This window comes from Dictyostelium purpureum, assembly GCF_000190715.1.
Source record: "Dictyostelium purpureum unplaced genomic scaffold DICPUscaffold_40, whole genome shotgun sequence".
Lineage (NCBI taxonomy): Eukaryota > Evosea > Eumycetozoa > Dictyosteliales > Dictyosteliaceae > Dictyostelium > Dictyostelium purpureum.
The window spans coordinates 57,589-76,397 of record NW_003519377.1 but is presented as its reverse complement, the minus strand read 5'-3'; the positions used below and the strand labels follow the sequence as shown (position 1 = coordinate 76,397).

Genomic DNA, 18,809 nt, shown 5'->3' with positions numbered 1-18,809 from the left:
AAAAGAATAGAAAATAAAATAATGATTAAATATTGTTATTTTGATTATTATAAATAAAAATATATATTAGTAATTAATTAGCTTTAAAAGAAACAATAACAACACACACACATACACCACACACAAAAAAAAATAATAAAAATAATATAAATAATAGTTTGTCGTTTTGAGATTTAAAACAATAAGAATTTAGGAGTAGCAAGTGAGTGTAGATGTGATAGTTGTATATTTATATACTATTTGTTTATTTATACATTATAATAATAGCAAAATAAGAAAAATGAATAAAAAGGAAACTTTTTTCTTTTTTTTTGGTGTTTTATTGTTTGTTTAAATCTATTAAAAAGTAAAATAAAAAAAATAAAAAAAAATTTTAATTTAATATATAATAATTATATATTGCGTATAAAATTTTTTTTCTTGGGAAGAATCGTTACGAGAGTGACACACAGAGGTCATAAAGTCATAAAAAAAAAAAAAAAAACGGTTTTTTAAAATTTTAAAAAATAAATAATTTTGACAATATTGTTTTTTTTTTTTTTAACACAAGTCCACTCCGTTGTGTGGCAGGTATTGACACTTTTACAGATATTTAAAAGCGAAGTATATTATTTTTTTGTTTGGTGTGATTGAAAAAAAAAAAAAAAGTGTGTGCGAAGTGATAAAATTTTTCTTTATATCCATAAATAAAAATCATTTATTTTATTATTTTTTTTTTCTTTAATTTTTTGTTTATTTAGATTTAGATTCAGATTGTAAAATTTGGAATGTGGTAACTAATGTAACAATTATTATTATTATTATTACTATTTATGTCGGTCGTGGTTGCATTATTTGAATTTGTGATTGTTGTATTTTTATTCAAACCCAAAGTATTATAATAGTTTTGTATAAAATGTTGATTATAGTTTATATCAGTTTCGTCAATTATTGTTTCATTTTGATCTGATTGTTGTTGTTGTTGTTGTTGTTGTTTTATATGTTTTTTTAATTCATCAAAATTTTCATAATTTTGATTATTTATATTATTTAATATTTTTTTATAATCCATTATTTGCAAATTAAAGATTGTGATTTGATTTAGTTGATTCTTTGGAAATTCGACAATTAGACCTTGGTAAAAGTTACGGTATTCTTTGATATCGTTAAGGCTTGATGATGAGTCTACTTTTTTAAGAAATCCTTTTTCGTCTCTTCTAAAAAATATACTTTTGAATGAAATGTTTTGGGTTCTCCATTCGTTCATATTAGACAATGTAAAGTGGGTGTTTTCAGTCTCTATCATAAACTATAAAAACAATATTAGTTTTTTTTTAAATTATTTATTGTATATAAATAATAATATTACTTACTTTTTTAATACTTTTAATTTTAATAAATTGTTCAATATAAGATGAGATAAATATTATTGGTATAACAACTATAAGCCAAAGATAGTAATTGATGTTAAAAGGTAGTAGTAATAGAATTATAAATGTAATAAAGAAAATGATTAAAAACACTAGTATAAATATTATTCTATGGATTGAGTCTGATAGTTTGGATGATGATTTTAGTTTAAGGTGATTTATAGTATCGATTAAATTGCTATATTGAATAGGGTTATCTATTATGGTTGTTAAAAGTAGTGGTAAAGAGTCATTAAATTGATTTGTATGTAAATCTTTAAATATAATAATTGAGTATTTATTGGGTATAGTTGTATTTTCTTTTTCCGATTTAGCATTATTAAGCTTTATTTGGAAAATATCATCAAAATTATTTAATGGTATACTTCTAAATTCATCATTTATTGAAATTGTATCATTATTATTATAATAGTTTATATTTTGATCATTATTACTATTATTATTTTTATTATTATTATTATTATTATTATTATAATTAGTATAACCCATTATTTTATATGTTAATGATTTTATATTTTAAAAAATTTTATTTGTAAAAGATATAAATAATAAATAATTTTATATATAAATTAAAAATTAAGTTAAAATTAAATTAACATTAAATAATAAATGGTTTATTAATTTAATTTTTTGATTAAAAATAAATAAATAAATAAATAAAAAAAAATAAAATAAAAAAATTAAATATATAAACAAATTAATTTATTTGTTTTGTTTTTTAAAATAAAACTTATACCCTTTTTTTTATTTTTTTTTTTGTATATTTATCTGTAAATTTATTATTTTAATTGGTGATTTATGTGTTAAAATATGTGTTAAAATGTGTGTTTTTAAGTGTGGATTTGTGTGGGGTGGTTTATTATGTTATTTTTATTCAAATAAACTTTATTTTTAAGAATACAAGAATAGGGTATTGTTGTGTAAAGTAAAAAAAAAAAAAAAAAAAAAACAAACAAAAGAAACAAGTAATAAAAAAAAAAAAAAATGGTTGTTGTTCACACACAACAAAGTAATTTTTTAATTCATATATGGTAAGTTTTTTATTTATTTTAGTATATTTTTTTTTTCAACAATCACTATTATTTTAATTTGTTTTTGACAGAAAATAAAATTAAAAAATATTATTTCCAATATATCATTCTAACCTCTTGTTTTTCTGTATAATAGAATTGAAACTGTTTACCTCTCACCTAATTATAATAATAATTTTACCACCCCAAATAGGTTATAGTTTTTTTTTTATATAAAATATTTAGATTTTTTAAAAACTAAGAAAGGATGCGAAAAATATAAATTTTTTATTTTTTTTTATTTTTTTATATAAATTTTTATTTTTTTATTTTTTTTTTAACAAAAGGGTTTAAAAATCATGTCATAAAATAATTATTTTTTTTTTTTTTTTAATTAATTTTTTTAAATTTTTAAATTTTAATTTATATATATAACAGAAAAATATAAACATGTCAGAAAATAGAACAACCACAGTTTCAATTTCAGATAGGGATGTTTTTATTGTTGATTGTGTAAGAACACCAGTTGGTAGAGGTTATTCTAATGGATCTTTAAATTCCATGAAACCAATCGACTTATTAGCAACTACTTTAGATCAATTAATGAAAAGAAATACAAAAGTTGATAGATCTCTTGTAGAGGATGTTATTTGTGGTGTAGTTACACCAGTCAGAGAACAAGGTGCTAATATTCCAAGATTTGCAGCACTTAAAGCCAAATTTCCACAATGTGTACCAGGTGTTCAATTAAATAGAATGTGTGGTGTATGTATTAATTGATAATATTAATAATGATAATAAATTATTTTATTAACATTTTAATTTTTTTTAGTCAGGTGAACAAGCAGTTCATTTTGGATCACAAGCTATTAAATCAGGTGATATGGATATTGTTATTGCTTGTGGTGTAGAAATGATGGGTGTTGTTCAAATGGGTAGTGATTGGCAATTAGATGAGACTTTTAAAGATGGTTTTGATTTTAAGATTCTTCATCAAGGTGTATCATCAGAAATGATTGCAGAAAAATATAATATCAGTAGAGAGGAAATTGATAGATTCAGTGGTAGAAGTCATGAATTAGCAGATAAAGCTCAAAAGAATGGTTATTTTAAAAGTCAAATTATTCCAGTCACTTTACCAGATGGCAAAGTAATTGATAAAGATGAGGGTATTCGTACACCAGTAGATTATAAAAAAATGGCAACATTAAAGACACCTTTTAAGGCCAATGGTAAAATCAGTGCCGCCAATGCTTCACAAATTAGTGATGGTTCATCAGCTGTACTTTTAGTCAGTGGTAGAAAAGTAAAGGAGTTGGGTTTAGTTCCACGTGCCCGTATTGTAGCAACTGCTGTTGTTGGATCTGATCCAGAGTTAATGTTAACAGGACCAATCCCAGCCACCAAAAAAGTTTTAGCAAAGTGTGGTCTCTCTTTGAGTGAAATCGATATTTTCGAAATCAACGAAGCTTTTGCATCTGTAGCATTAGCATGGCAAAAAGAATTAAATATAGACATAAGCAAAGTTAATCCAAACGGAGGTGCTATTGCTTTGGGCCATCCATTAGGTGCTACTGGTTGTATTTTAATGACTAAATTGGTTAACGAACTTGAAAGATCAAACAAAAGATATTCACTTCAAACAATGTGCATTGGTTTTGGTAATGCCACCGCCACTATCTTGGAATCATGTTCATTTAAACCAAATCCAAAGTTATAAAATAATAATAAATAAAAATATATTTTAAAAAAAAAAAGTAATAAATAATAAAAAGAAAAATTACATTTATTATAATACAAAAAAATAATAAGATTCTATATCTTTATCTTTATTTTTAAATTAGTATATATATACTAAATGACACCCTACATTATTATTTCTTGACTTTTAATTTGCAATCTTTATATTTACTATCATAACAACAACCATAGGTTGGAATATGGTTAAGAAGATGAATTGATATTTCATGGCCTTTATGGCAATACTCTGAACAATTTTTACAAACCCAATTTAAATTACAGGTTGAGCATCTGAAATAATCCATTTCTTGGTTGGTGCCTGCGGTATATAATGATCTAAAACATTCTTTAGGAGCATCACCTTGTAAATTTATTCCACCCCTAAGAACAATTTTTGAACCTTGTGGAAGATTGTAGAACGATATAGGTCTGAGTGGGTCGGTTAATGGGATTTCATTGGATTGTCCATCAATTTTTAAAGAGTCTGGTTTGATTGCTACAAAGTGACTATCATCTGTCCATGAAACAAAGTGGAACTTTTCTTGACGGTTGTTTAAATGTCTAATGAGTGTCTCACGGATATCTGGTAATAAACTGGTTGGTTTTAAAGCAATATGGTCAAATGCTAACTCTCTTTCAGGAATAGAAATGGTTGTATATAGGTTTATAAATGATGGTGGAACAGCAGTTTTCTTCAAGTAGTCCTCCAATGACGATAATAAATATTTGGTGGATTCTTGAAAGTCTTTACGAAGCTTATCTTCTTTAATTTGATGTTCTCTTCTGATTTGCTCTACTAACGGGGCATTCAATTCAGAGGATGACACAGTTGAAGTTATTGTATTAATAGTATTTTCAGTTTGATTGCTTAAATTCTTTAAATTTTCATTGAATGGTTTTGATAAATCTTGATAATATGATTCAAATGATATCAATGAGTTTTTTAAATATTTTTTAAATATATTTTGAACTGGTGAGTTATTGTTGTTGGATTCATTATTTTGTTGGCTATCATCTATAAAATTAATTACTGAGGTTTTTGATGCTGTGTTTGATGTTGTTGTTATTTGTTTGGCTGAATTATTATTGTTGTTTATTAAATTTTCATAATAAACTACTTTGGATTTTTCTTTTTCAAATTTAATAATCTTTATAAGCTTGTCAAATTGATGGTTTCTGACTATATTTTCTTTAGTTGTAGGCTTGCTACATAATGGACATTTATGATTTCTATTTACACATTCTGAAACACACCCAAAACAAAAGTTATGTCCACATCCCAAAGTAGAGCAACTTTCAATAATATTTAAACAAACTGCACAACCTATATCTTCGAGTAATGGTATAACTGGTATATTTAAATTTAATTCATTATCCTCTTCTTCTTCCATCATCTTTTTTTTTATATATATTTATTATTTATTTTTTTTTCAACAAAATATCTGTTTTTTTGGTTTGTTTAAAAAAATTATTTTTGAAATAAATAAGAAATTTTTTTTTTATAAAAAAATAAAAAATTAAAAAAATAAAAAATAAATCAAATTTAATTTAAAAAAAATTCTAAAAAAAAAATTCATCGAATTGGTGTTCTATTTTTTTTTTTTTTTTTTTTTATCAAATCTATTTTAAAATTAAATCAATAAAACATTTTAAATTGCACGCATCTTTATTTTTTTTTCTATTTTTAGAAAAATTAAATGGTTTTTTTTGTTTAATTTAAATTAAAAAATAATTTTGTGTTATTAAAGGTTTGTAATGCCATTTCAGACTCTGAAACTTTATAACACTCGGCTAAAGTTCTTAATATATATGGTAATAATGATGGCTCGTTACGAATAAATTTAGAATTGTGATCTTGTTTTGGTTTATCTTTTGGATCGATGCTGTGTGGAGTCATATATGGACAATCAGTTTCGATCATTAATCTATCGATTGGAATGATACCGGCTTTAAGAATTTTTCTTAAATCTTCACCTCTTTTTTCTTGAGTGATGACACCAGTGAAACCAATATAGAAGCCCATTTGTACATAGGCTCTTGCTTCAGCTTCGTTACCAGTGAAGCAATGGATGACTGAACGTGGCATTTTATTTACAGAGGTATATTTTTCAACTACTTTAATAAACTCCTTGGAGGCGTCTCTTTCATGGATAAATAATGGTAAGTTTAGTTCAATACCAAGTTGGATTTGTCTATCGAACATTTCGATCTGGTTTTGACGTGTTGAAAAATTACGATTAAAATCTAAACCACATTCACCGACTGCTTTAACAGAATATGGGTTATTTTTAATTATTTGTCTTATTTCGTTTGATATTTTATCGCCGCCATTTTGTAAAGCACGATCAGCTTCATGTGGATGTACACCAACTGTTGAATATAATTCGACAATACCACCTTTCTTTTTATTCCATTCAATTAATTCAAGTGCTTTTATAGATGATCTCATTGAAGTACCTGTTATAACTATTTTACTAACACCTTTCTATATTTATATATTTAAAAAATTAGTTACCAATAATTTAAAAATGATCATAGTTATTATTAAAAAAAACTTACATTATAACCTCTTTTTAAAATATCTTCAATATCTTTTTCAAATGATTTATCTGCTAAATTTGCGCCAATATCAATAATTTCATTCCTAATAGATGTGATTGGAGTTGTAGTGGCAGTGTCGGTAGAGCTAGTTGGTGCTGGAGCAGTTGTTGTAGTTTGTGATGGAGCTGTTACTTGTTTATATGAAAAACTATTATTATTATTACTATTATTGTTATTATTACTATTATTATTATTATTATTTTTATTAGTTATTTTTCTAGTTGGTTTTGAACCTAATGGTGGGAAATCGTCTGTATTCATTTTATAAAGAGTGTATAATTTATTTATGTTTTTTAAACAATTATTTCGCATGAATGTTTAAAAATTTATAAAAAAAAAAATAATCAATTTTTAAAAATTAAAAAATAAAAATTTGGTAAAAATAACAGAATTTTTTTGTAAAAAAACATTAATGGTATTATTATAGTTTTATTGGTTTCGATTTTTATAGTTTGATTAATATTATTTTATTTTATTTTTTTTTATTTATTTTTTTTTTTTATTGTTTTTTTTTATTTTTTGTATTCTAATTTTATGAACGATCACGTTTGCCTGTTGATTTGTTATTACTGCTGCTGTTGTTATTTGGATTAATAATACCTTGTTTAACCAAAAGCTCGTAGTTCTTTTTACTCATTACATTACCATTTTCATCTTCGTATTCTTCGTCTCTGTCTTGTTTAAATTGTTGGAAACTGGTTTGAGATTTGATTTTTTGCCAAAGTTCTAAAGCATCTTTAATTTTAGTGATCTCGTGGAAATGAACTGTATTTGGTACACCGATACTAGACATACCATAAGAGTGTCTTGCTTCTTGAAAGTGTTTTTCATAGGCTTTTCTGCCCCAATAGGATTGATTACCACAGATTTCACATTTGTATTCTACACCTAATTCCAAATAACGATAAACCCAATATGGGATGGGTTTGCCGCTCCAATCGACTGGATAATTGGCGATACGTAGTTTTGGTGCTTCAATTTCGGTTTCAATATCTTCGATATTTAAATTTTCTTCATCCTCCTCATTCAATAAACCCTCTCCACTCTCTAATTCTGCTGCGCTTCTTGATTGTTTCTTTAATACAAATTCTTTAGTTGCTTCGATTTGATCTAATAAATATTCAGAGAGTCTTGTGATCTTGTATTCTAATAGACTGTTTCCTTTTCTAGATTTTAATGTTAACAAAGGATTGACATTTAATTCCATTCTTTCTTGATTTTGTATATGTTTTTTACCTTTTAAATGACCATTAAATACATTCTCTGATGCGAATAATTTCTTGCATGCTTTACAATATAAAGGATTATTTTCTTCGTTGTTATCTTTATTATTATTATCTACATTATTGTTGTTGGATTCTTCTGTTGTTGGATCAAATTGTTTTTTTTCCCATTTTTCGTTAAATTCATTTTCAGATTTTAAAATGGATGGTATTAAATTAAAAAGTGGTTGGGTTCTTTGAATAAAACTTAATAAATATTCTAAAAGTGATTCTAAATATTTTTTATATTCTGAATATTTCATTCTAACTAAATCATTGTATTGAAACTTATAAAAACTTGTTAGGTAACTGATATAATCGATATTCTTTTCTTTAATGAAATGTAAATTTATATATTGTTCATAAAATTCATTTAAATCTAAAAATCTGCCATTCGATTCATTACCTGTGAATGGAACATTTGCTAAATAAATTTGAAATAAGAAAAAAAAGAATTAATATCAATTTTGTAAATTTTATAAATGTGTATTGATCAATACTTACGAATATATATTAATGGTTCGTTATTTCTTTCTTCTTTAATATTTGGAAATTTACGATGATATTCTTTAATTTCCCTAAGTTTTTCATAAAATGAACTAAAAAGCTCTGTACCAAATCCTGATATTGATGTTAGTTCATCTTTTCTTGATCTAAATAAAGTTATTATTATTATAAGTGTCATCATTAGTATTATGTTCAATTAAAAATAATTTTGGGTTATTATTATATATTTGTGCTTACCTATCATTATCAGTATAAATATTTAACAATTGTTTAGAACATTCGATTGATGAATTTAAATAGTGGTTTACTCTATGGCTCTGTAATACTCTTTCTTTAGTTGTTTTTGGTTCATTTTTCATTTCATTTTCGATTAATAATTCATATCGTTCTACATTTTCGTGTAAATTTCTTGTTTTTTCTAATAGGGTAGATGACATCTCGATTTATAAATATATAATATAATATAAATAATGTAAATATAAATATAAATATAAATGTAATTTATCTAATTAAATGAAAGTATTAAAAAAAAATTAAAAAAAAAAATTAAAAAAAAATTAAAAATTAAAAAAATTTAAAAATTATAATTTTTTTTTTTTTTTTTTTTGAAAAATTTAAAAATGCACAAATAAAATTATTTTCACTAATACCCAAAAGTAGTTATTAATAACACAATGATAAATCAATTAAGGTTCAAATAAAACCTAAGTTGTTAATTATAAATCTTTTATAAGGGTAATAAATTACAGTTGTATTTTTTATTTTAATTTTAATTTCATTATTTCATAATTGTGTTGTGCACAAAACTTTATTTTTTCCCCCACATTTTGAGACATTTTTATGATTTTTATTTCTTTAAAGGGAATCCAATTGCCAAATAGGCTTGTTAATATTGTAAAAAGTATATAGATACACATATCTCCTTTTTTTTTTTTTTTTTTAAAAAAATAGTCATTGGGAGGACTTTTTAAATCTCTAACTTTTTATCAACGAGTTTCAGAACCCTTTTTTTTCTCCCCCTAAAAAAAAAAAAAAAATATAAATAATTCTAGTCCATTTTTTTTTATTTTCAAAATAATTTCATACAATAAATATTTATAAAACTTTAAAATAATACAAAAAATATTTATAAACTAACTTCCTTGTTTTTTAAAAATGGTTAACATAGATAATAAATGTGAAGATGTAGCAATTATTGGTGTTGGATTTCGTTTACCAGGTGATTCAAATACACCCGACCAGTTTTGGGAAAATTTAAAAAATAAATTCAACGGCGTTGTTGACGCTTCAAAAGAATATCAAAGATGGAGCGAAAATCATTTTTATTCAGGAGAAATAAAAAGTAAAAATGCTGGATTGGTATCAATTGATGAATGGAAATCATTTGATCCATTATTATTCGGTGTTGCTCCAAATGAGTTGGGAATAACTGATCCACAACAAAGACTTTTACTCAAATCAACATTTGAAGCTTTGGAAGATGCCGGTCTTGATCCAATACACGAAATGAGAGGTACCAATACAAGTGTATATATTGGTGCCACTACTGTAGACTATAAGCTCACTGCCTTCACTGAACAGGATAACGGTATAAACTCCTTGATTAGTGGTTTGCATACAATGTCAAATCGTATTTCATACTGTTTCGATTTTCGTGGTCAATCGTTAACTCTAGATACTGCCTGCTCAAGCTCTTCAAATGCAATCCAACTTGGTTATAAATCCATTATCAATGGAGACTCTGAATATTCAATTGTTGGTGGTTCCAATTTAATATTAGGTAATTATAAACATTTTTATTTTTATTATTTTAATATACTATTAATCAATGTAATCAATACTAACTCCACAATATTTAATTTTTATATAAAAGATACACAATACACCAAATCTTTTTCATATTTAAAAATGACAGGTGCCGAGGGTTTTTGTAAAGCTTTTGATTCTTCTGCAGATGGGTTTGTACGATCAGAAGGCAGTGGTATCCTTGTATTAAAAAAATTATCAAATGCCATCAAAGATGGCAACAATATTTATTGCGTTATCAAAGGTGCAAATTCAAATGCCGATGGTACTTTCAACAAAACAACATTTTTCGCACCATCAAAATATGCACAACATGCAAATCTTGAAAAAGTATTATTAGACAGTAAAACCAATCCAAGTGATATTGACTACTTTGAGTGTCATGGCACTGGTACCCCAACAGGTGATCCAATAGAGGTCGAAGCGATATCAATGTCATTAAAAGATCATCATTCAAACAACTCTCCATTATTAATTGGTTCAGTAAAGTCCAACATTGGTCATTTAGAACCTGCATCAGGTGTTGCATCAATCATTAAATGCTGCTTAATGTTCAAACATCGTCAATTTGCACCAAACATTCACTTTAATAACCCAAATCCAAATATAAAGTTTAATGAATGGAATATCAAAGTTGTAACAGACCTTACTCCATTCCCAAAAAACAAATTAGTAACAATCGGTGTAAATAATTTTGGTGTCACAGGTTCAAATGTTTGTATAATCTTAAAAGAATATAATCAACAATTGCAACTACAAACATCTCAAAAATCAAAAAATGAAATAAACTATTTGATTCCATTTTCTGCAAATTCAAAAAAATCATTAGAAGACTACAAATCAAATATTTTAAATAATTTATTCAACTATTCAAACAAAATTGAATTTGACGATTTCATTAAACATCAAGTATTTTGTAAATCACCAAACTTTTTACAAAGATCAGTTATCAGTGCCAAAGATTGGAATAGTTTCAATGATAACTTTAAAAATCAAATCAAAACCTCAAGTAATAAATCATACAATATTTTACATAAACACTCAAATCCAGAAATTATTTTTGTAATGTGTGGTCAAGGCCCTCAATATACCAGCATGTCACTCAAACTATATGAAAACAATACAATATTTAGAAAATCAATGGATATGATAAATGAAAAGTTGAGCAACCATGCTGGATTCAATATTTTAGAAAAACTAAGATCAATCGACCCCACAGATAAGAAATCAATTAACGATCCATTAATAGCTCAAGCATCATTATTTATCGTTCAATTTTCATTAATAGAACTATATAAACATTGGGGAATTAAACCATCTATTATCGTTGGTCACTCTTTTGGTGAGTTAACTTCAACCTATTGTTCTGGTATGCTTGACTTAGATGATGTATGTTATTTGGTTTACCAAAGAGCAAGATTACAAAGTTTAACAGTAACAAATAATCAAGATAAATCTCTAAATTCAAGAATGCTTGTAATTAATATTAGTGAAGAACAATTCAATGAAAAGTATTCATCTAGATATCCAGATATTGAACTCTGTTGTTACAACTCACCATCATCTATTGTGGTCGGAGGTAATGAAGCCAAACTAATTGAAATTTTTAATGAATCAAAATCAAACGGTATATTCTCAGCATTCCTTGGTGCACAAACAGCATTCCATTCATCAGCCCAAAAAGCTATTCAAGAATCTGTTTATTCATTAAAACAAATTAAATATAACAAATCAACAATTCCAACATTTTCAACAGTAACAGGTGAACTATTTGGTAATAATGAAATTGAACCTCCAGCTTCACACTATATCTATTCAAATATTAGAGAACCAGTAATGTTTAGTAAAGCAATTGAAAATATATTCAATCATATTGAAACTCAAAATAAAAACAATAGAGCAATATTTTTAGAGATTTCACCACATCCAACTTTATCATATTATATCAAACAAATGATACCAAAAGAATCAAGCTATTTTAATGAAGATTCAATTTCAGTAATAAACTCATTAAATAAAACCAAAGATGATACTCAAGAAATTCAAAACACAATTTCGCAACTATATTGCAAAGGCTATAATGTCAATTTTAAATCACAGTTTATAAATGAAGATATTTATTTACCATCAGTAATATCAAATACATCTATCCTACCAAGATATCAATGGGATAATAATCAATATTGGTCAGAAAGTGATAGATCTATAAAAGCTAGAACTGAAGGACCATCAATTGATCAAAAAGGATTCTCTATCAACTCACATCAAACTATCTACGAATCATTTATAGATATCAATAGACCACCATTTGAGTATTTAAAAGGACACGTTGTAAAAGATAAATATTATTTCCCAGGTTGCGGATATATTGATAGCCTTGTATCAATTTTCAACTCTAAAGATTTTATTATACCATATTTAGAATTCAAGACACCTTTAATCTTAAAAGAAAAAGAAGTCAAACATTTACAAACATCAATAACAAAAACCTCAAGAAACGAATACAAAGTTAGCTTTAGCTTCAAAGACAACAATGAATGGATAGAAACATCTCTTGGTAAAATTCATGTTTTCAATTTTGAAACACCAATTGAAAAACTTAGTTTGGAGAAATTAAAATTAAAATGTGGCAACACAAAACTTTCAAAAGATGAATTATACACACACATCAAATCTAAAACCGGATTATCATACTTAAATCATTTCAAGAGAGTTGAAGAATGTTATCAAGGTGATGGATGCACATTTTCAAAGATATCATTAAATCCATCAATTACAAGCTTTAAAAAGACATTCCTAGATCCATCAATTATTGATACAACACTTCATGGTTTCCTATCATATATCGAAGATCCATGTCAAATTGTATTTGATAGAGTCGAAGACTATAAAGTCTATTCCACAAATATTCCAAGTGATATTTCAAACCATACACATATCTATTGTTATTCAGAGTTTTTAGGTAAATTTGGAGAATCTTTAACTTCATCACTCAAAATAATGTTAGATGATGGTACTGTTATCATTGAAGCAGATAAAGTTGTATGTACATCATTAATACCAATTAGAGATCCATTGCAAATCCAAAATCCAAACAATGAACTATTTTCAATGTATTGGCAAGAACGTGATTCATTAGTCCAAAAATCAACACTCAATAACTTATCATTCAATAATCCAAATTATGACAACAATATTCTAACAATCATTGAAAATTCAATTATACCAATTAAAAATGAAAAAGCAATATTCAGAATACTTCAAATATCAAATAACTATGAACTATCAACAAATATCATCAATTTGATCAACACAACACTATCAAACAATTCAGAAATTGATATAGAGTTTTCAATCGGTTTAGAATCCAACCAAGAGATTAAAGATATCAAATCACAACTACCATCATTTAATGGAAGTTTATTATTAAAAGAAATTAATTTAAATCAAGCATTAATTGAAAAACAACAATTAAAATACAACTACTATGATATTATAATTTTACCAAAGCAATTACAAACAACATCAAAACTAATCAAAGACACTGAAATATTCAAAATTTTAAATCCAAAAGGATATTTAATTCACAACAGTAATCAAAGTGACGAAGAATTAAATGAAATTGGTTTTGAATTTAATAACTTTATCAATCCAATTACAATTTCACAAAAACCATCAGTTTTATCAAATAATAACTCAATTCCAATATATGATAATATTTTTATTTTTGGTGAAAGTGGTTCATCTGAATCAAATAAGTTTATTAACATTCTTCAAAAATCATATTATAATAAAGTGTTAGTTGTTTCAAATATAGATGAATTTAATTTACACTCGTCAGAAATCACAGATAACTCATTAATTTATTTCATTACAACCATTAATCAAATTAAAAATCAAAATGATATTGCCAGAGTTACATTGGACTATGTTAATATTAATCAACATCTATTAAAAAATAAACTATCAACAAAACACATAATAATTTCTACATATTGCCAAAAAGAAGCACTCAACTATACATGTTCAGCTGTAATCGGTGCAAGACGTTATTTCGAAGAATTTATTGATCTCAGACTATTTTCAATTGACTTTGATAATGAATCATTACTTTCAAACAATGTAATTGAAAATATTGAATGTTTAACAAGCACATATCAACATTCTGAATATTTAATTAGAAAAAACATTCCATACTTTGAAAGAATTAAAAAAGAATCAAATTTAAAAACCAAATTTAAATCAACATCGTATCAAAAAAACAATGGATTATTAGCAAAACTTGATCCAAATCTTCAATACAAATTAGCCCCAAAAAAAGTACTAAACCCGGACTATGTAGAGGTTAAAACTGAAGCAATTGGTATTAATTTCAAAGATAACTTAATTTATCGTGGTTTAGTTCCAGCAGAACTTATTAATTCAAAAGGAGATATTGGTGATCCAGAATTTGGTTTCGAGTTTTCAGGAATTATTACAAGAATTGGTGATAATGTTACCGAATATAAAATTGGTGATCAAGTATTCGGCATTTCAACATGTGCAGCCTCTACTCATATTTATCCTCACAAAAATAATATTTTCATCAAACCAAACAATATTAGTTTTGTTGAAGCTTCAACCATACCTATTGTTTACATGACCTCTCTTTACTCTCTTTTTTATATTGGTAATTTAAATATTGAAGAAAAAGAAAGTGTTTTAATACATACTGGTACAGGTGGTGTCGGTTTATCTGCACTCAATATTTTAAAATGGAAAGGATTTAAATCACACTTGTTTGTTACTGTTGGTTCAAAAGAAAAAGAAGAATATCTAAGAGAACACTATGGATCATTAATTACAGGTATATACTCCACAAGAAATATTAATTATGTAAAAGAAATCAAACAGAAACTAAAACAACTTGGCTCTCAAAAAGATGGTGTAGATTTAATTTTAAACACATTTTCAAATGAATTTATGGATGCAAACTTTAAATGTTTATCAAAAGGTGGTAGAATTGTAGATGTTTCGGTAACACATTTAAATCCACACGAATACACCGATTTTAACAAATTCAAATACAATATTGGTTACCATGCTGTGGAGATATCAAAACTACATAATGAATTATATAGAATGCTTTTAAAGAAATTATATTATGGTTTTTCAACCCAAGGTTTAGAACTTATACCAATTAATGTATTTTCAGCTAATAATATCAAAGAAGCAATCGAATTTATGAACGAGAGAAAACTTATTGGTAAAATCTCAGTTAAAATGGATAGTGATGTTTTAACTCCACTTTTAGAAAATAATAATCAAGACTACAACTTTTTAAAACCAGATTATAAAATCAACCATGAAAGTTTAGGTAAAACTGTTTTAGTGACTGGTCAAACAGGTCTTATCTTAGAAATATTAAAATGGATTTCAAAATTCTCAACATCTGTCGAAACCATAATTATTTTATCAAAATCAAAGAAAAGGTGGGAAATTGAAAAACTCATTAATGGTTCAAAGAATAATATCAAATATATATTTAAGAGTTGTGATATTGGCGAATATGAGTCAATCAGTCAATCAATTAAAGAAATTTATTTAGAAAATAAAGATATTGGTCAAGTGGAATCTATTTTCCATTTCGCTTTTCAATATGTTAACCACGAACCATTAGAAGTCGGTAAAAATGATTTATATGCATCATTAAGCGCAAAATCGTTTGGAGCAATGAATCTACACAACTTATCATTAGACAAACAATGGGAATTAAAACAATTTATATTAGCTTCTTCAGTTACTGCAGTTTTTGGATCTCCAATTCAAGTTGGATATACAAGTTCAAATTACTTTTTAGATGCACTTGCAAGACACAGAAGGTCATTAGGTTTACCAGCAACTTCAACATTTTGGGGTCTTTTCGAAACTGCAGGTTTTGTATCAAAACAACGTTCAATTGCAAGATTTATTGAAAACATGGGATTTTCACCAATTACTGTAAATCTATTATTAGGATCTCTAGATCTTTTTATTCAAAATCAAGAAATCTCCAACAGTCTTTCCGTAAACATTTTCAATGACTCTATCGATAGTTACGCAAACAAACCAGCCAACAGCAAAATTGATTTTATTTCTAATGCAATTCAATCTAAAAACAAACAACTATCTGGTGAAGACTCAGGAGCAACTCAAAAAGTAATTGATAAAATTTCAGAACTCTTAACAATTGAAGCATCAAAAATCAATCATGATTGCCGTTTAATTGATCTTGGATCAGACTCTATGGTTATAATTTCACTTAAAAACTTTATAGATTCAAACTACACTCAAAACCTATTTACAATTTCACAATTGCAAACCCTAACAATTAATAGGATAATCCAAAATATTTCGAAATCTGTAAATGGCAATAATGATAATCATAAAAATAAAAAAACCAATAATGTAAAACCAAATAATCAAAAGATAATTAGCAACAATAACAATAAAGAGTTTTGGGAAAAAGAAATTAAATTAAACAACACAGTCAAAAATTTGGCAAATACTTCAATAGATTTTAACAAACTTTTAGCAAATGACTTAAACGTCCTTTTAACTGGTACATCAGGTTATTTAGGTGTTTATTTGTTATCGAATTTATTAAAAAGATCAAATTGCTCAAAAATCTATTGTTTAGTTAGAAATAAAAAATCAAATAATGAAGCATTAGAAACAATTATAAACAACTTAAAATATCATAGATTATATGAACAAATAACAGAAAATGAATTTAAAAAGATTGAAATTATTTTAGGTGATATTTCCATTCAGCAATTTGGCCTTCAAGATGAACAATATAATAATATAGCTTCGAATATCAACTTAATAATAAATTGTGGTGCCAATACCAATTTAATATCTCCATATTCAGAATGTAAACCAATTAACGTTGCTTCAACATATGAAATGCTTAAATTTGCAAACCACAATGAAAAACTAATTAAACCAATTGTTCACATTTCATCATTTTCAATATTCACAAATATTCAAAGAGAAGAATTTGAAGACTCATTCTTACCATCAGTCGACCAAATTGAACAAAGTGAAAACGGTTATGGTCAATCCAAAATCGTTTCAGAATATTTAGTCAGAGAGGCTTCAAACAGAGGAATACCATCAATTGTATTAAGATTACCATTTATATTTGCAAATCCATACACTGGTATCGGAAATAAAAATGACTTTGTACAACTATTTATTCAACAATGCTACAAATTTAAAATATATCCAGATCAATTTAAAAATCTTTCAAATTTAGCACCAATTACTTGGATATCAGATAATGTATGCAAAATGATCTTAAATGCAAACTGTTGGGAAAACAACTCATCCAAATCTTACAACTTAATCAGTGACACATTCAAAATCAGTGATGTATTAGAACAACTTTCAAAAGAATTTAATTTACAAAAACTAGACTATAATGATTGGAAATCAAGATTAATTGAATCAAACAATGAATCATGTAATAAAATATTAATTTTAGACCCTCATAAATCCCTTTTCACACCAAATCTAAAAGCAACTAGTTCAACTATCAAATTATTAGAATCAATGAATTCAAACTACAATGATTCATTTGTTACAATCAATATGATAAAAAAACATATAGACTTTCATTTCAAATAAAACTTTATTGATCTTTTAATATTTATTACAACAAAGATAAAAACTAGAAACATATAAAAAAACAAATAAAAACTTAAATTCATTTATTTTATCTTTTTTATTTATTTTTTTATTTATTTTTTTTTATTTTTTTAAATTATATTATTGATAAACTAAAAGTTTTTTTTCAAGCTTTAGGGTTGATATAAATTTAAATTTTTATCAATTTTTTTAACTTATAATTGATAATAATTTAAATTGAACTATTTATACTTTTAAATTGTTAAAAATTAATTATTATGTAGAAACCCTATGATCAAAGATTTATTAATTCATAATTTATATTATTTACTTTTTTTATTTTATTTTATTATTTTTAATTATAAAGTAAATTAATTTTTAATTTAAATTTTTTATAAAAAATATAGAAAATTTACAGTTTATAAGTAAAAAAAGAACCAATAACCTTTAAAAGTATTTTTTAAAAAGGGTGGAATTCCGGCCTTTATAAATTAAAGAAGTCCTTTAATTACAAATATATATTAATTAAAATAATAATTATTATTAAATTTTAATAATTATATTTTTTTTTTATCTTAATTTTTAATCTAAAGATTTCCACCCCCCTTTTTTTTTATTTTTTTTAATTAAATTTTTTTTTTTAACACATATACACAATTATATTAATTAATCTAGGGATTTCTACACCGATTTTTTAATATTAATAATTAAAAAAATATACATACATAGATATGTAATTATAAATCCATCTGTAATTCATAATTGTTTTTTTATTATCATGTTTTAAATAATAGCCCATCTATTCAAAAGCATTAAAACTATTT

At 25.2% G+C, this 18,809-nt stretch overlaps 6 protein-coding genes across 6 annotated transcripts; 2 read left to right on the top strand and 4 right to left on the bottom strand.

The window, feature by feature from the left end:
• Window positions 1-748: 748 nt before the first annotated feature.
• On the bottom strand, window positions 749-1,898 carry DICPUDRAFT_76157 (uncharacterized protein; the record flags this gene model as incomplete). The annotated part of the gene is made up of 2 exons (XM_003285158.1): window positions 749-1,288; window positions 1,353-1,898. The coding sequence occupies 2 exons, from the start codon at window positions 1,896-1,898 to the stop codon at window positions 749-751; spliced, it is 1,086 nt and encodes a 361-aa protein (XP_003285206.1).
• Window positions 1,899-2,869: 971 nt separating this feature from the next.
• DICPUDRAFT_149073 (uncharacterized protein) lies at window positions 2,870-4,139 on the top strand (the record flags this gene model as incomplete). Its single annotated transcript, XM_003285179.1, has 2 exons — window positions 2,870-3,184; window positions 3,252-4,139. 2 exons carry the CDS (start codon window positions 2,870-2,872, stop codon window positions 4,137-4,139), a joined length of 1,203 nt encoding a protein of 400 aa, XP_003285227.1.
• A 68-nt stretch (window positions 4,140-4,207) lies between these two features.
• Window positions 4,208-5,553, bottom strand: DICPUDRAFT_45964 (uncharacterized protein; the record flags this gene model as incomplete). Its single annotated transcript, XM_003285157.1, has 1 exon — window positions 4,208-5,553. The coding sequence occupies one exon, from the start codon at window positions 5,551-5,553 to the stop codon at window positions 4,294-4,296; it is 1,260 nt and encodes a 419-aa protein (XP_003285205.1). The 3' UTR covers window positions 4,208-4,293.
• Window positions 5,554-5,870: 317 nt separating this feature from the next.
• On the bottom strand, window positions 5,871-7,021 carry DICPUDRAFT_76154 (uncharacterized protein; the record flags this gene model as incomplete). Its single annotated transcript, XM_003285156.1, has 2 exons — window positions 5,871-6,644; window positions 6,719-7,021. The coding sequence occupies 2 exons, from the start codon at window positions 7,019-7,021 to the stop codon at window positions 5,871-5,873; spliced, it is 1,077 nt and encodes a 358-aa protein (XP_003285204.1).
• A 271-nt stretch (window positions 7,022-7,292) lies between these two features.
• DICPUDRAFT_28986 (uncharacterized protein) lies at window positions 7,293-8,966 on the bottom strand (the record flags this gene model as incomplete). The annotated part of the gene is made up of 3 exons (XM_003285155.1): window positions 7,293-8,446; window positions 8,527-8,675; window positions 8,767-8,966. 3 exons carry the CDS (start codon window positions 8,964-8,966, stop codon window positions 7,293-7,295), a joined length of 1,503 nt encoding a protein of 500 aa, XP_003285203.1.
• Window positions 8,967-9,684: 718 nt separating this feature from the next.
• On the top strand, window positions 9,685-17,985 carry DICPUDRAFT_149069 (uncharacterized protein; the record flags this gene model as incomplete). Its single annotated transcript, XM_003285178.1, has 2 exons — window positions 9,685-10,309; window positions 10,403-17,985. The coding sequence occupies 2 exons, from the start codon at window positions 9,685-9,687 to the stop codon at window positions 17,983-17,985; spliced, it is 8,208 nt and encodes a 2,735-aa protein (XP_003285226.1).
• Window positions 17,986-18,809: the final 824 nt, after the last annotated feature.